The sequence below is a fragment of the Mastigoproctus giganteus genome, chromosome 3 (genome assembly GCF_048544385.1).
Source record: "Mastigoproctus giganteus isolate SK-2022 chromosome 3, ASM4854438v1, whole genome shotgun sequence".
In the NCBI taxonomy this organism is placed as follows: Eukaryota; Metazoa; Arthropoda; class Arachnida; order Uropygi; family Thelyphonidae; genus Mastigoproctus; species Mastigoproctus giganteus.
Window position 1 is genome coordinate 255,208,429 of NC_143577.1, and position 17,833 is coordinate 255,226,261.

At 36.8% G+C, this 17,833-nt stretch overlaps 1 protein-coding gene across 1 annotated transcript in view; it reads right to left on the reverse strand.

The window, feature by feature from the left end:
• Chc (clathrin heavy chain) overlaps positions 1-17,833 on the reverse strand; it is a 496,589-nt gene that overhangs the window by 133,272 nt on the left and 345,484 nt on the right. The window contains exons 18-19 of the mRNA XM_090369802.1: positions 17,067-17,332; positions 8,200-8,580 (exon numbers count right to left, since the gene is read on the reverse strand). Of these exons, the coding sequence (XP_090225928.1) occupies positions 8,200-8,580; positions 17,067-17,332 (647 nt within the window). The remainder of the gene's footprint in view (positions 1-8,199; positions 8,581-17,066; positions 17,333-17,833) is intronic.

Sequence of the window (17,833 nt, forward strand, 5' to 3'; positions counted from 1 at the left end):
CACGAAAATCACAGATAACATGAAAAAAAATCATTATACAAATATTCAAGAAAAATTTATTCTAAGAATTGCCACATACAATTTACTCCTTTATTAATACTTGTTGTCAATCTTCTGTTTTGCTCAATAGCTGAGCGATGATTACAGATGAATGTTTTTACGTAATAATCCGGATCAATGGTTTTTCATCTAGATGCATGGTCATCATAATCTGCAACATGTTTAATTGTCACAATATTATTCATTACGCTAAAAGCTTGTTCAGTTTCAGCATGCTAATCGCAATGGTTTCAAAGATATTTCTAGCTTTCTTAATTGAAGAGGGAATTTCACTTGAGTTTAAAGATAAACTGTCTTCGACAAAATCTCTAAAATCATTAATTTTTATTTCATATTGTATCAGAAAACTTAAATTTCTTATTTGTTTTTCACCGTCTTGCCACGGAGATGAAAGTTCTTTCGTATTCCAAGATTTCGGGTAACATATGTTTAAAATTTCTTTCAATTCCTTTCGTCAATATCATTATTTTCTTTATTTAATTTAAAATTACTCTGTTGCATTAATAACTTATCCTTAATAACATGTCATGAGGTAATTTTTTAAATGTGTTCTTACTTTCGATTCCTTCAAATTCTTTGAACTTCAACATGCTCTCAATTTTAGCTTTATAATTTCCTTCAGAATTTTTCAAATTAGCGATAGCATTGATAGAATAATTAATTTATCTGCTTTTACTATAATAATGCTGCAACATTGTAAAGCTTTCGAAAGGTAAAAGAGAGCCCCTGCAGGATGTCTATCATTAGTGCTAAAGCATTAAGAAATTCCAGGTTTAAAGTCGTTTTAATAATCCGGAATTTAACTTCTGATTCAAAATGTTTGCACAAAGCAGGATAATTGCTGCAAACCGCAATTTCCAACCACAAGCTACAAGCTGCCCATCGTGGCCCGAACACAACACTGATCTTTTATACTTTCCACATCAAGTTCTTCAGCAATTATCTTTAATTTGCACTGGTTTTTTGGAGATTGGCGACACAATGCATACAGTTTTTTTCTTTTTTTTTTTTTAATTATTGCCTCCATGCCAATATATTTTGTAACATTTTGTTCACAGTGAAAGCCTCGATGCGGTTTCCAAATCTGCCAACATTTCTTCTTTGGAAAGTTTACTTAATATCTTAGTTGCTGTTGTTGTTATTTGATTTTTAGGAGCATTAGCAACTAAGGCCATATTGCTCCGGGGATATGCGGTGGTCATTCCGTGACCTTTCCGCATCCTCCGTATCTTACTTGTCTCATTCACCCCCATCCCCCTGACATCGCTACTGCCACTTTGAATACTGTGCAAAATATTGGAATCACTTGGATATTCAGCTACTGTGGCCATGTAAACATACAGGAGAAATTTACTGAAACACGTGGATCACTCACTTCTCTGAAAAACATATGCCTGTTTGTCAGAGTATAGGAGAACCACAAAACAGATTGACCAGCCACTATTATCTGTGTTGGGAATCTTCTTAAGCCTCTGACTGGATATGGAAAGCATATTAACTAGTGCAACTTCTCAATATCCCTCCATAGATTTTACGGACACCACTAATGTGGAATAATAACCCCTTTCACCTTTAATTCACACTTTCTAATTACCTAAAGGCCAGAGGTCTCTCTAGCCTTTAGGTAATTAGAAAATGATACAATTTTCTAATTTGTATTTCTAATACAAATGGTAAATAGAAATTTGTACAATGCATATAAAGTTGTCTCTCGTAATCTGTTTGTCTGACGGAAATTATTTTAAATGTCTCCACCATAGTTCCAGCTCTGGATACTCAATAATTAAATTTGGGATTTCATTTGTAAAATAAATAATCATTTCAACAATGAGCTCGCAAATTTTCAAAAAAAAGTAACAATGGGCACTATAGCTCACCACTGTTCATCGATATAATTGATAAATACACAAAACAACAATGGGCCCAGCACCGACCCCTCCCCCCCCGGAAGACTCCACTAATAACATTAGTCCACGTAGAGCAGTGTCCATTTATTACCACTCTCTGCTTTCTCCCACTCAACAATCCCTTTATCCATTGCAGTGACTTGCCCTTAATGACATACCACTCCAATTTGTACAGCAGTCTTCCACGTGCAACAGTATCAAAAGCTTTCCTGAAATCCAAGTATATGATATCAAAATTATTTTTTGCATCCAATTCCTTTGTGACCACATCGTAGTGTCTAATCAAATTAATCAGACAAGGCTTCCCCTTAACAAACCCATGCTATGTCTCAACAATTGCTGCTGTCTTGTCTAGGTGATCCTGTATTATCTCTTTAACCAGTGACTCCATTATTTCCCCTGGAACAGAAGTTAAACTAACAGGTCTATAATTATTTGTCACCCTTTGAACCCCATTTGTGAATTGGGGATACATTTGCACATCTCCAGTCCGTGGGGACCTCCCCTGCCTCTAAGGATGCTCTCATAATTATGGCTAAGGTTTGCTTACTTCCCTTGCTGTCTCCTTCATTATAACTGGATAGATTCTATCTGCCCCAGGTGCCTTTTTTATGTTTAACTTCAATTTTTCCTCCACTTTGCTCTCAGTTATTACAAATCACTTAGCTCTCTGTTAGAATTATTAAACTTCTGGCATTCCCCTCCTTGAATAACTTCTCATGTGTGTGAAGTATTCAGGAACGCCTTCACCATACTACCAATTTCTTCTGTTTTACAGGTGGTTTTCCCCCTTTTTAGCATTCCTTCACCATTTTGTTTTGGTAAAGACTTTACTGGAGTTGCTGATACAGGTGATGCCACTGAATGAGTTTGTGTGGAGCTCATTATAGCATAGCATGGGATGTAAATGACTGTAAGTAGAACAGTAATTTCAGTCTGAATGGAAAACTTTCTGAAATATATGACAGTTTATTGCTTTTCTTGCTTCCTGTAAGATATCTTCACCTCTGCCTTAAGTCTTCCTATTCCTTTTTTCTTCATTCTACTGCTGGTATGCCGTAAAGTGTACAGAGTGTTCAATTTAACAGTTAAACCATGTGATCAGAGCTGAAGGTTGACCTCACGCTCTCCTAGGATAAGTATAAGCAGGAGTTCCACAAAGCCATGTGTGAGAACATTTGGAACTTTAGTGGACATTGGGGAATGGAGGGAATCAGCAAGTATGGCCTCAGAAGTACAGTACCCAGCCTGCACTATCCAGCTGTAAATGAATTAGAAAACATTGAAGTGAAAGTAAGATTAGGTTTCTAGTGGGGACTAGAAATCTCATCCTACTTTGAATATTCATTTTGCAGCTATCAATCACCCTTTAAGTTAATTCAGGACAATTTCTGCCTCAGACCCCCTCAAGAATCACATTCTGAGATCACACTGACATTAATGTCTCACGCCAGTCACTGCAATTGGAATACTCTCAATAGCAGTCCCATGAAGGAATGGGACACTTACAGATAAAGGGCAACATTTGCTTATAGGTTTTTCACTGGTGAAATGAATTAGCAGGAAGTAAGGAGTAGTTCCTGATGTTCTGGGTCTCTTTGTTTTACTTGTATCAGAGTCCACATCTCAGACAGGGGCCATGTTATCAGAATTCATAAAAAGAATTAGTCTTTTATTAATTTATTTTTTGGCTGATGCAGGAAAAGTATTCTTCTTACATTATTTTGCCTTTTACTAATACTCAATCTTTCATTGTGCAGGCAGCCCAGATAAATCAATTAAGTCCTCTAATAAAACTACCACCTAAATGAAAACAATGTAGATTACAACTCTTGCTATCAAGGAAACTCCAAACACTAATTATTGTAATTTAACAACTAAAGTAGAGCATCAGTTATCCGGAATAATTGATGTCAGACCTCTTCCGGATAGCCAAATTTTCTGGATAATTTTTCTGGTAAGATTAAACAAATTTAATCTTACCCTACGATTAAATTAAATAAGATTAATTAAAAAAATAATAATAATAAACCAATCTCGGAAAACAGAAACATCCATCCAGGCATTTTTTTTTATACAAAACAGAAATTAGAAAGATTTTAAATGCTCTCAGTTTTTCAAACTTATCAATAATGAGAACAGACAATCTGTGCGTCCCAGTGGCATTTGCACACTGCAATTGTAACTCGCTCTTTTCTCATCTTAAAATCTGGTGCAGGCATTTCTCTTTTAGTAGCTAGGGTTTTTCTAGGTAATGCTTTCCATAATAAGCCCATCTTATCAACATTATAAACGTTTTGTTTCTCATTAAAAATTAAAAGTATGTCACAGATTAAAAGTATGCATCATGCAAATACTCATTGTATAGTGTATGTTTTTCATAATTTTTTTTTAGTAGAAAATACATGGGAGTAATTAACCCATATGGGCTATCCCGAGTTATCTTATTTATGCCAAAAGGTGTGCAAATTATACAGATTTTTTTTTTTTTTTTTTTTTAATAAATTAGTGCTTGAGCTAAAGAAAGGAACAAAAAAAAAAAAAAAACACACCTCTTCACTACTCATTATATAAATTAATTTAAAAAATCAAGTAGGACACACAAGCAGTACCTCCCACTACAAATGATAATCGTGAACTAACTACATTCTGACACATGGCCGAGGCAAGTGGATAGAATAGGTAAGCGTTGCTTACGGGCTGCAGTTCAAGAGGATGCCGAAATATTTTTTGATATTGTTTTCTAATTGGTTAACACTTATCAGTATTCAGCATTTAGGATGGCAAATTTTATTTTGCTTACTGGCGGCACATAGGAAAGCGCGCTAGTGTTCTGACTTTGCTGTATAATAAGTAAATAAGTAAAATGAAAGCCAGTTCTTTGCTACCAGGCATAAGAAAATCTTGGGATTTAACTGGCTAATGCAAAATTAGCCAGGATAAATGTACGAGAAAATATGTTTCATCGTAAATTTGGAGGTATTATAGTATCCCGAGATATTTTGTGTAGTTCCAAATAACTTTTTAAAACTAAAAATGAGATATCTCGGGATAATCCATAAAGGGGTTAAAGGACACCGCTGCCAATTCATCTGCAGAAAGTTTCTTGCCTCGAATATCTAGTTCATGTATACAGTATCTCAGTTTAAAGTTTTTCAGCCAACCTGTACTTGTCTTAAAATCTTCATTATCTATTAATTTTTGATAGAAAATCCAATGTTTTTCACACAACAATGAGCCAGACACTGGTTCACCTAACTTTGCTTCTGAAGAAACCACAAATAACGTGCATTCTCTCACATGGCATTTTCAGATTTCAACAGTCTTTTCCTGCTAGATCCTCCTTCACTAGCCAAAATCAACCCAAATTCTGTTATAGCATTGGAATTTTTCTTGATGTCGTAAATTGTTGAAGTTCCCACATTAAACTCTTTGTAGAGCTTTCCTAAGTTTCCACCCATCCAAATTCTATCAATAATTTCCGTTTTTTGTTGCAATGTTAAAACTACGCATTTTCTTTTCATTCATATTTTACCGTAAGAAATTGAGAAAAATAATAAATCGCACAGTTTCGGGCCAATTTAATTCTTACCAAATCTGGAGCTAAACTATTCAGTATTTCACTCTATTCTAAGGGTCACATAGAATTCTAGAGGTCACATCCATAAAACAATTTGCAGTTTTTCAGTTTTTTGGGCTTTTTGTTTGTACAATCTGTTATAAACAAGTAATGAACTCGATCTTTCGCTTCTTATTATAATCAAAATTCAATTTGCAAATGTGATCACTATAACCGGAGCTTGCTGTACTTAATATACTAAAAAAAAAGAAAGAAAGATCAGCCTTTCATATTATTCTGGATAACCGACATTCTACTGTATTATGATTTCACAGTGGAAAGTACTACCAAATGACAGTTTGTACAGAGCTCTAAAATAACTACAGTGGGCTCCACTCAAGGGGCAGGTTAGGTTCCAGACCCCTGCCGAAAAACAAAAATTTCAAAAAGTGGAACATGGCCTCTTTCCTTTTTTTTAATTGCGAATGCATCTAAAAGCCTAATTACATTATCATATGCTGTAAACAGACTGAATCACAGACAATAAAATGGCCCCAGGCACCCTTCTCGGACTCAGCTGCTGAGCACGTCATGCCGAAAAAGCAGAACAAGCATCGAACATAATGAACATGGATATAATTGAAAACCAGTGTATTAGTGGAATGCCAAGAAGCTGAATGCCAAAAAGCAGGGCCCTACTATATATTATTAACAGTTACATATATCATCTATCTCCAAAAGATATGCTTACTGACGGCATTAGTTTTTGGCACCAAATTTTATTATTAACAACAGCTGTTTACTGAAATAATTCTATTAAACAAAGTTTTCACTGTTTCACCATTAGTTTGGGGACAAAAAGGACATTCTTACCAAGAATACTGGGGTTCTACATATTACATATGTCTGCAGATGCAGACTATTCAATATGTCATTAGAAGGGATGGATAAAGAAAGTGGATTAACTATTTTTTTTTTTTTTTTTTTTGGCCAATGCTCTTACCACTGGCCAATGATTAATACTAATCAAATTTTACAAAATATGACAAACAAATTTCTGCAATTTTTTTACAAACTGAGCAAATAAGAAATATGAAGTTACCATTAAGTTTCCTTTATAATCCACAAGAATATAAGAGAGGAACTCCCTGTAAAAAAACAGCTGCTTGTGAGTGCATTATCTTGTTGATATATTAATTAATGGGATCATTATTATACTGTGGGACATTTTTTCCCCTCTACAGGAAAACTGCTAATGTCTCCCCGATTCACTAAGGAGGCATGACATGCATAGATCAATAAGGTTGACTTCAGTTGGTAAGATCTTGGTTTCTCTGATTAAGGATGCAATAAAGGACAATCTTGATAAGAATGCCATCCTTGATGGATCACAGCATGGATTTATGAAGGGGAAGTTTGCCTGACCAATCTTGCAGGCAAATATCTCACGAAAAAATAAGTTGGATACAAGAAACAACTATGATATTATTTATGTTGACTTCAAGTAAAGCTTTTGATATGGTTTCCCAAGAAAGGCTATTATATAAATTGCAATAAATTCGGATTAATGGCAAGATCCTTCAGTGGATCAAGGGCTGGCTAAAAGAAAGGAGGCAAGTAGTCAGTCATAAATAGACATACCTAACCATAAATGTAGTAAGTGGAATTCCTCAGGGATCAATGGTAGGCATAATTTTCCTTAATGCAGGGGAAGTTGAAGTTTGCCAATGGTTTAAAGGTAACTGGTTGCAACAAATGGTCTGAAAAATGACAACCAAATTTTTATTCTTCTAAATGTAAGGTTTTGCACTTATGGAACAGATATCAAAAACAAGGTGGAGTTAAGTGGTCCAGGACAAAAAATACTGACAAGGTTATAAATTCAGTCAGACATAATTTAATATTTAGTGTAAATATGTGGCTAGAAAGTCATATTGTGTCCTGTTGGTACATAGAACCTTTGCCACTAAGGAAAATGTCATTATAACTTTATGTAAGACAATGGTGCAATTGCATTTAAAATATTGTGCAGCTCTGGATGCCACAATTGAAGAAACACAGAATTATAAATTTATAATTCTTAAATTTCTAGAAAAGGTTCAGAAGACAAACCAGATGTGGGACACTTAACAGAGGTATATAAGGCCATTGTCTAAAAATCATTTAGCCACTATAATACTAATATAAGCACATCTAACCACTGCAATGCTCCTTTTACAATTTATCAAAATTAGGAATGTTTCATATATTTCAAATCTTGATGAGTAGATTAGATAGAGGAATTTTGATACATGAAGGTTTTAAAATTTTTTTTTTTCATTAATAAAAAATGACTTGTTTTAAACATTTGCAATATTTATTAAAATTCATACCAAAACAGAATAAGAAAATCAAATATCAACGAGATAAAACTGAATTATAATTCTTTTCTATTTTGAAATTGAAAAGATTAAAATAAAGAGTGATACTTAAGACTAACATATATGGGCCTGCTACAGATTTCAGAAACTGTAAATTTACTCTTGTGCTCAAACTTTACTCATCAATATTAATACAAATTTTGACCTAATAATCGGTTATATTATGTATTCCAACATACAAAGTCATACAAATAACAAATGCACAAATTTAAGGTAATCTTAGTGTGTGCTAAAATTCAGCCATGAAACTTACCTGTGATCACTAAAAACCGAATTTTCTAAGACAATTTTTTCGAGAAGTTCAATTAACTCATTTGGCAAATCTGCTGTCATAAAAGCTTTAACAGTAACAGAAATATCCTCAGGATCTTGTGTCTCAGATAATGCAGTCTGCACAACCTGGTCAATAAGGGGTCTTCTAAAAGGATTGGTCTCATTTAATACTTCTGCCCACATTTCAGGATCTCTTCTTTTCACCAAGTATCGAGCTTCACTTTTGAATAATGAGTTTTCATTGCACACTTTTATCAGTTCCCTATCACACTGTCCCCTTTCATAAGCAATACATGCCAGATGAGGGTCCCTTTTCTCACAATACTTACCCACTACTCTGCTGTCATAGTACTGATTTTCCCTATCAAAATCAAAAGACAATTTTTTAGTTTGAATTCTCTGAAAACAGATTTACAAAATAATCTTTTATTCCCTGTAAAATTTTAATATAAATAATAGGAAAAAACTAGACATCAGATTATATACATTTGCAAATGTAAATATTAGTAATGGCCAGGTGGTGCAAGGAAGCCTATGGCTTATGCTGCACCAGCCAAAAAATAAATAATAATAAAATATTAAGAATAAAAACAAATTAATAAGAAAAAAAAAGAAAAAATTTAAGAAAAAAATTTTAAAAATAAGAAAATTTTAAAAAATAATAATTAATAAGAGAAAAAAGGAAATGGAACCTATGCATTTTCCTTAGGTGACCAGCTGACCTTTGAATTTCCCCAAACTGTCAGCCGGCCTCTACCACCCATGTAGGTAAATTATTCCAATAATTTATAATTCAATGGCTAAAATAAAACTTCCTGCAATCCAGTCTAAACAACTCCCCCCCCCCCTGTAACTTGAAATTATGGCCCCTTGTTCTAGAATCATTTATAACCGAGAAAATTTCGTCCTTATTCATTTTGCTTATGCCTCTCAGAGCCTTAAACACCTCAATCAAGTCTCCTCTAAGATGCCTAGTTTCCAATCTCTGCAACCCACATATTTGAAGCCTTTCCTCACATGGATGCCCTTTTGCTGATCTCACCAGGCGAGTTACCAGTCTTTGGACCCTTTCAAGAAGAACAATGTCTTTCTTTAGGTGTGGTCTCCATACTTGAACACAGTATTACAAGTGTGGTCTTGCAATAACCTTATATAATGGGATATGATGCTTATCTCTACTAGTGATTGTTCGATAAATCATCGATAGGACACCATGGGCCCCCCTTGCAACCTGTCTTACAATGCTCGGAGAACTTCATATCTGACCATATCGTAATACCCAAGTCCCTTTCCTCCACTACCGGCTTTAGTTCAACTCCGCCAAGTATATAAGTTATTTTGGGGTTACTGTTCCCCAGGTGCAATACATTACACTTTGCTGGATTAAAGCATAGCTACCCTTTTTCTGGCCATCAACTGAAGTCTATCTAGGTCATTCTGACGCTCTGCTTGGCGGCAATCATTACTCTACCAATCTTTATACTCATTACTCTACCAATCTTTATATCATCTGCAAATTTAGACATCATGCCCTCTATCCCTTCATCGATGTCATTTATGAAAATCAAAAACAACAGTGGTCCCAATACTGATCCTTGGGGAACCCTACTTCTTACTTCAACCCAATCTGAGAAATAACCATTTATCACAAACCCTCTGCCTCCTGCCCTGAAGCCATCCAACTATTATAATAACTGCTCAGTGGGACTGAGTCAAATGCTTTGCTGAAATCCATATAAACAACATCGAAATTATACCCAAAGTCCAGCTCTTGAGTGACCTTGTCAAATTAGCTAACCAGATTAGTTAAACATGATTTTCCCTTTACAAAACCATGCTGAGTATCCTTCAGAATTCCATTTCTATCTCAAGTGATCCTGAATTCCACCCTTGATCATAGTCTCCATGATTTTCCCTACTACTGAAGTTAGACCTGGCCAGTAATTTCCCACTTCACTCTTAGAACCGCCCTTATGTACTGGAGATACATTAGCACTTTTCCAATCCAACAGAATCACTCCAGAGTCCAGTGATGCTCTCATAATTAGCCTCAATGGTTCAATGCATTCACTTACCACCTCCCTTAAGATTATAGGGTAAATGCCATCAACCCCATGAGTCTTACTGGCCTGTAGGCTCGAGAGTTTTTTTCATTAAATAAACGTGAAATTTCAACATCATTAATTACATTTTTTTTTCACTCCCATAATTTCTCACTGACGTAAAGGATTTTTCTTCTGTAAATATCTATGCAAAGTAACTGTTGAGTTCATCTGCAACTTCAGCTGGGATATCTAATACTATCCCACATCCATTACACAAGGGTCCAATCTGGTTTTTCCTTCTCTTCTTTGCATTTATATATGTGAAGAATTCCTTATTCCCCACCCCTTGCTCTCTTTGCCAGCGATTTCTCATAATCTGCCTTTGCCAGCCTAACCTTTTCTGTGGCACTATTACAGATAGATTTTTAGCTGTTATACACTTCAGTACTTTTAATTGCTCTGTAACTCTTCCATGCCATCCTTTTCTGTTCAAGTAATCTGGCAACTTCATCCAACTTGGAATCCTCCTCATGGAGGATTTTTAATGGTATATAAACATTCAAGGTTTATGGGATAAAGCTATATATACGATATGCTGATGATATACTCATAATAGGAAATAAAATTATAATTGATAACCTTTTCACAAAATTTAACTAAATACACGACAGATTAATGCCCGTTGAAACTGTTGGGTTCAGTACTTTAGTTTCTGCCACTTTTGGTTTTGCTGTTTGCACGTCGGTTGGAATGGTAATTGGTGTGTTACTGGCTTGTTCAATTTTTTGTTGAGAAGGACACTGTTTGGAAGCAGAGAGCAAAGAACGTGCCCAATCAGCGATGGATAGATTTGGAGGAACTGTAACATCTGTTTGAATACCTACTGACTGAAATTGTTTAGCAGCAGTGGCATATGTACGCTTTGGTTCTGTTTTGAGTATTTCTCTTCTTGCCTCTGAGTATGTGACTTTATTCTCGACTTTATATTTTTGGATTTTTTTCCCTTGTTTCCATAATTCGCATATTTTCGAAAAAGCCAGGTGACTACCTTTACAGTTTGGGCATTGAGAAGTAGCAGTGCATTCAGATTGATTATGATCCTTTGATCCACAATTTGGACATATTGCCTCACCTCTACATGCAGTTTGGGAGTGTCCGTATTTTTGGCACTTATAGCACCTGATTGGATTCGGGATATAAGGACGCACACGGCAATGAAGATAGCCAGCTTTAACAGATGTTGGTAGGATAGAACTAAAAGTGAGGATTATACTCCTTGTGGGAACAAGGATACCATCTTTCCGAGTCAGAATTCTCCTTGCTTGGATTACTTTTTGTTCTCGAAGTTCTTGGACTATTTCCTCTTCTGATACATTTAATAGATCCCATTCTGCAATTACCCCCTTCGAGGAGTTTAGGGTGGCATGGGGAGTGACCTTTATTGATTGTCCACCAAAAGTAGTCAGCTTTAATAATTTTGCAGAATGTTGAGATTTACTAGTCTCTACAAGAATATCCTCGGACTGAAGTCGCCTTACCGTTTTCGGTGAAACTGCAGCAGACTCAATACATTTTTGTATAAGGAATGGCGATAACTTACTCAGAGGCTGCTCTGAGAGAGAGTGTAGTATGAGGAATGATGGTACCTCCTCTTGAGGGGTTGTTCTCAGCCTCTTGGGTTGAGAGAAGTCATTATCATTGTCATTTATGTTGTCTCGTCTTGAGCTCAATGGCTCTAAAGGTGGATACATATTTTTATCCATCTTTGCTCCTTTCAGCCCTGGGAGAGTGGATTTCTTCTCCCAGGTTACCGGCTCCGCCACGGGGAGGCAGGAGCAGTGCCGCTAGAGTGACCAAGCGGTATAAAAGTTAGTACGTTAATTTAAGGAAAAAAGAAGAAAGGTGTTTTTCCTTTCTTAAACTTGCTTACGATTTGTAAGACTAAGTTCAGTAATAATAGAAAAGTAAGAAAACTTTTATAACTGAAAGAAAATTATATCTTTGAGAAAACACTTTAGAAATCACTCAGGAAATTGCTTGATCACTATAACGCTTGGCACCCGGGGCCCTCCACGGCTTTCAGCATATAATCCCTCGTATCGTACCTATGCAGAATTGCAAACACAGACATTGTGACCTAACTCGTGACATTTCTTTAGCATGGTCCTGTATTTGTTTAACAAATCGTCAGATCGAGTATGCTTAATGTCATTAGTCCCCCACATGAATAATAACATTCTCTTTCTTCCCCTTAAAATCTGGTCTGTTGGTGACACCATTAATAGTGATCCCAGCAGACATACCCTGGTTCTAGTCCACCTATCCTTATTACAGAAAATATTTCCCGTTTTCCTGACAATGGAGTTTCCTAATAAAACTAAGTCCTTTTGAACCACAGTAGTTTGCACTTGGTTATTCTGTTCTGGAGCCCAAATCAGGAATGCATCATTTGGTTGGTTGCTAAAGTCTTGAGTCCCTGACGAGCTCTCAGTTACATTACTCTTGAGGGTAAGCACCCATTTTTTCAGTGACTCAAATTGTTCTAGCAATGCACCAAATTGTAACTTAAGATCGATGAACTCCTTACAACAGTGACAAAGAAAAGAATCTCCAAGGTCAACCTTGGAATACATGCCACGGGTTCTGCAAATGATAAAATCATGACTCACCTGGAACTCACAATTGACTTTCCGTATGAGTCATGGTACCCTCTGACAAAGTGTTCAAGGCAGATCTTGTAATAACCATTATGAAATTTACTAATTATTAATAAAAGAAACTTTCAAAAAATTATATTTATAATATATACAGGGTGACTCAAAAATATTGGTACAAACGTTTAGGGGAGGTAGGTAACATCTAAAGGAATGTGAATCACATAGGAACCCATAACCGGAAACGTCACCGTAAGTCGGTAGACGGCGTGGTAGTCGCCGCACGAACAGCATGCATCGATATACGAACTGTGAACTGGCAGACATGCACCTAGTGTATGGATTAGCAGAGGACAATGGACGAGCCGCTCAACGAATTTATGGAGAACGCTTCACAGACAGACATGTACTGGACCACCATTTGTTTGCGGGTGTGCATCAAAATTTGTGCGATTATGGGTCATTTAGAGGTAACAGGAGTAGTGTGGGCAGACGCTGTTTGATGCGAACTCCCACCATGGAAGAAAGTGTGTTGAATGCTGTCCAGAATAATCCTACTACCAGCACATGCGCCGTTGCCTCTGCCTTAGGAGTGTCTCGTTGCAGTGTACAGCACGTCTGACACTACGATTCCTGTTGTTGTTTGGTTTTTTTTTAGGAGCATTAGCAACTAAGGCCATATTGCTCCGGGAATATGCAGTGGTCATTTCATGACCTTTCCGCATCGTCCGTATTTGGTGGTGACGGGCTCAAACCCCGGTCTAATCAAGAAGCGTGTGCTATGCACTGCTGCTCCTTCCCACCTGGCTACGGAGGCGCCTACGATGATTCCTTACACCCCTTTCATCTGCAAAGGCTCCCCCAAGATCATCCTGCACGCGTGGCTTTCACGGTGGTTTCTCCAAGAAATTGTTCAAGACTTGAATTTTCCAGCCTATGTTTTGGTCACAGATGAGGCTTATTTCACTCAGGAAGGCTTATTCAATCAGCACAATGCTCATGTGTGGGCTCACGACAACCCATACGGTGTGCACCCCCAATGCAGCACAACATCGCTTCGCAATAAATGTGTGGGCAGGTATGGTCGGTGACTACTTAGTCGGCCCATACCTGTTACCATCCCGCATGAACTCCGCTAAATATCGGATCTTTCTTGAACAAGTTCTACCAGGGTTACTTGACGATGTTCCAGCAAATGAAACATAAAAGAAACTTAATAAAAGAAACTTTCAAAAAATTATATTTATAATATATACAGGGTGACTCAAAAATATTGGTACAAACGTTTAGGGGAGGTAGGTAACATCTAAAGGAATGTGAATCACATAGGAACCCATAACCGGAAACGTCACCGTAAGTCGGTAGACGGCGTGGTAGTCGCCGCACGAACAGCATGCATCGATATACGAACTGTGAACTGGCAGACATGCACCTAGTGTATGGATTAGCAGAGGACAATGGACGAGCCGCTCAACGAATTTATGGAGAACGCTTCACAGACAGACATGTACTGGACCACCATTTGTTTGCGGGTGTGCATCAAAATTTGTGCGATTATGGGTCATTTAGAGGTAACAGGAGTAGTGTGGGCAGACGCTGTTTGATGCGAACTCCCACCATGGAAGAAAGTGTGTTGAATGCTGTCCAGAATAATCCTACTACCAGCACATGCGCCGTTGCCTCTGCCTTAGGAGTGTCTCGTTGCAGTGTACAGCACGTCTGACACTACGATTCCTGTTGTTGTTTGGTTTTTTTTTAGGAGCATTAGCAACTAAGGCCATATTGCTCCGGGAATATGCAGTGGTCATTTCATGACCTTTCCGCATCGTCCGTATTTGGTGGTGACGGGCTCAAACCCCGGTCTAATCAAGAAGCGTGTGCTATGCACTGCTGCTCCTTCCCACCTGGCTACGGAGGCGCCTACGATGATTCCTTACACCCCTTTCATCTGCAAAGGCTCCCCCAAGATCATCCTGCACGCGTGGCTTTCACGGTGGTTTCTCCAAGAAATTGTTCAAGACTTGAATTTTCCAGCCTATGTTTTGGTCACAGATGAGGCTTATTTCACTCAGGAAGGCTTATTCAATCAGCACAATGCTCATGTGTGGGCTCACGACAACCCATACGGTGTGCACCCCCAATGCAGCACAACATCGCTTCGCAATAAATGTGTGGGCAGGTATGGTCGGTGACTACTTAGTCGGCCCATACCTGTTACCATCCCGCATGAACTCCGCTAAATATCGGATCTTTCTTGAACAAGTTCTACCAGGGTTACTTGACGATGTTCCAGCAAATGTGAGACGCAACATTTGGTTTCAACATGACGGGGCACCTGCCCATTATGGAAGGTGTATTCATGACCATTTGAACAGGGCATTTTGGGCGTCGATGGATTGGCCATGGTGGACCTGTTGCCTGCCCCCCCTTCTTTTTATGTCTATCATAAGTTTAGCTTTGTTACAAAAAATTGCATTGAAAACAGAATAGGCAGTTGGAATTTTAATCAAAAAGCCAAAAAATCAAAGTTATCATTAAACATATGGGATTGTGGGTTTCTCATCTTGAAAAAGATTTAACCATGGATGGCAATAGTCTTTTGAATCATTTGTGAAAAGAATATTCCATTCAGAAAAAAAAATTCCGGATTGACCAACATGGGGAACAAAATCACACATTGTGGCTAAAGAAAGAAACAAGCAAAGAGATTGCCAGATCAATTGCTTTTAATCAAGCCATATACCTCAAGAGAAGACTAAGTGACTTATCCCTTCTTTTGAAGTATATGGCTTGGTTAAATTGTCAGAAGAAACAATTTAGCGGACTTTTGGCAAAATCAATACACTTACTTGTATGAAAATTCCTTCGTAAAAACTACAACTACCCCTGCTACTGTTCAGTTATTTAGGATTATGCAAACACTGTGTTCCTCATCTATCAGAGCATCTTTTGACAAGGTGGAGAATATAGTCATATGTCAAATTTTTATTCTCTATAAGTTTATGCACTTGATACTGTGCATATTTGCACTACGAGGGCATTCCCCCCTCAGCTCCTGGAAATTCATTTTTTAACACAGTCAGGTAGATTGTGGGGCTTAGTGCTTGAGGGGAGCTGCTGTCCAAAAATCATAACAATGGGTACTGATGGCGATACTAAGGTACAGGGAAATAAAAATTAATAAATAAATATCCCCCCCGCCACAACTTAGATTTGGTTTCCTCAACAAGCTTAACCGTCAGTTCCTTTCTTTCATTAATACGGATATAGTGCCATAAAAAGTCAAAACAGAAAATAAGATTTTTTGAAGATGAGGGAATAAGGTGGGGGGAGGGGGTTAAACTGCAACTCGTCTACAACTATCTCAGTACAAAGCATCAAGCAGCACAGAATCCAAAAGGACGTTTTCCGCCGCTAATTAAATATGTACCAAAATTAGATCCAGTTTAAACAATAACACTATTGAGTTTCTTAAAAGCTCACTTTATTCAAACAGGTAGTGCGGATGCTTATTTTTTTGTTTTTAAAATAACTATGTTTAATAATTTTTGCTAGAATATTTATTATTGTAATAAAAGTTTGATTTAAAACGTGAATTCAAGTAATTACTTGTTTTTTCCTTACTTTATTGCACCTAATTGTAATCAAAATTTATTGCGAAAAAATGTTTTTTTTTTTTTTTGGAATACCGGTATTAATACCAATATCCTGGTTTCATAAATTAAAAATACTGAAATACCAGTATTAAGATTTTGACCAGTATTGAGCCCTACTATCAACACATTTCCTGAATCAGATGACACCAACTCCATTTCTCCTGGCTGCTAACTTTCTTCCAACCATAGTATGGGAGAAGACTGGCTGCCACCAAAAGACTATTATGGAAAATTAAGCAATTACTAATTTCTTAACTTTTAAAACTATTATACAGTGGTTTCTGCATGTTTCATCCTGCCTTCTTCCCCTTCCTTCTTTGGAGGAGATTAACACCATTCAATTATCTTTTCATGGACTTGAAAAGTTAAACTGAAACTTACTTCCTCCTTTCAACTAATTTCAAGTACTATTACTATGTGGCAGTAAATTTTTCAAACAATTCCCCTCAACCGAAGTAAAACTGAGAAAAAGAAATTGCAAACAAAACTTACCTAAGATAGCGTTCAGGATTATTGTTAGAGTCTATGTATATTTTTGCTAGAGCATTATGAGTGGCAGACTCTGTACAGCCTTCATGTACTCTCATTTCTAGCCAGGGTAAAAGAAGTTTCAGACGGTTTCTCTTTTCCACTTCTTCAACAAGTTCATCAGTAGAAAACTGTCCTCTAACTACCATAATCAAAGATTTGATGACATCCTCTGAACAATCAACATCCAGAAGTCCCCCAACCACCACTGCCAATCGTGAAGGATTTACCTACAATAAAAATGCATAACAGTTTAACATTAATGAATTAAACATATTGGCCTTTCAACTTCTGCAGTGTTTGCCAGATTTCTGGTATTCACGCATCTTAAGTTTTCTGTTCAGGATTAGTACATAGATTTTACTCATGCAAATCGAATTTAAGACTTGTTTTGTATCATCAATTATTTTTTTAAGTATAACCACAAAAAATTATGTCGGTGTTCAAAATCTACCACATCCGATTTGTGTATTTCCATGGAGTTTTGGTTTCTCACTTTTATTTTACTTGCTCCATGACACTGTTGGAAGCAAGGCACTTGGATTTTTGATTTTTTTAAACAAGGCTGCTGTTATGAGATATGTTATTTGTTCTCATTACACAAATGGATAAGTTCTTGATAAATTTTTGCCATTCCATTGACTTAAGTGACATATTAATGTTTTCTAGAAGTAGCTTTATAGTCCTAGTTACACTTCTTAGTTTATTTTGAATTTAGATATAGAATTTTT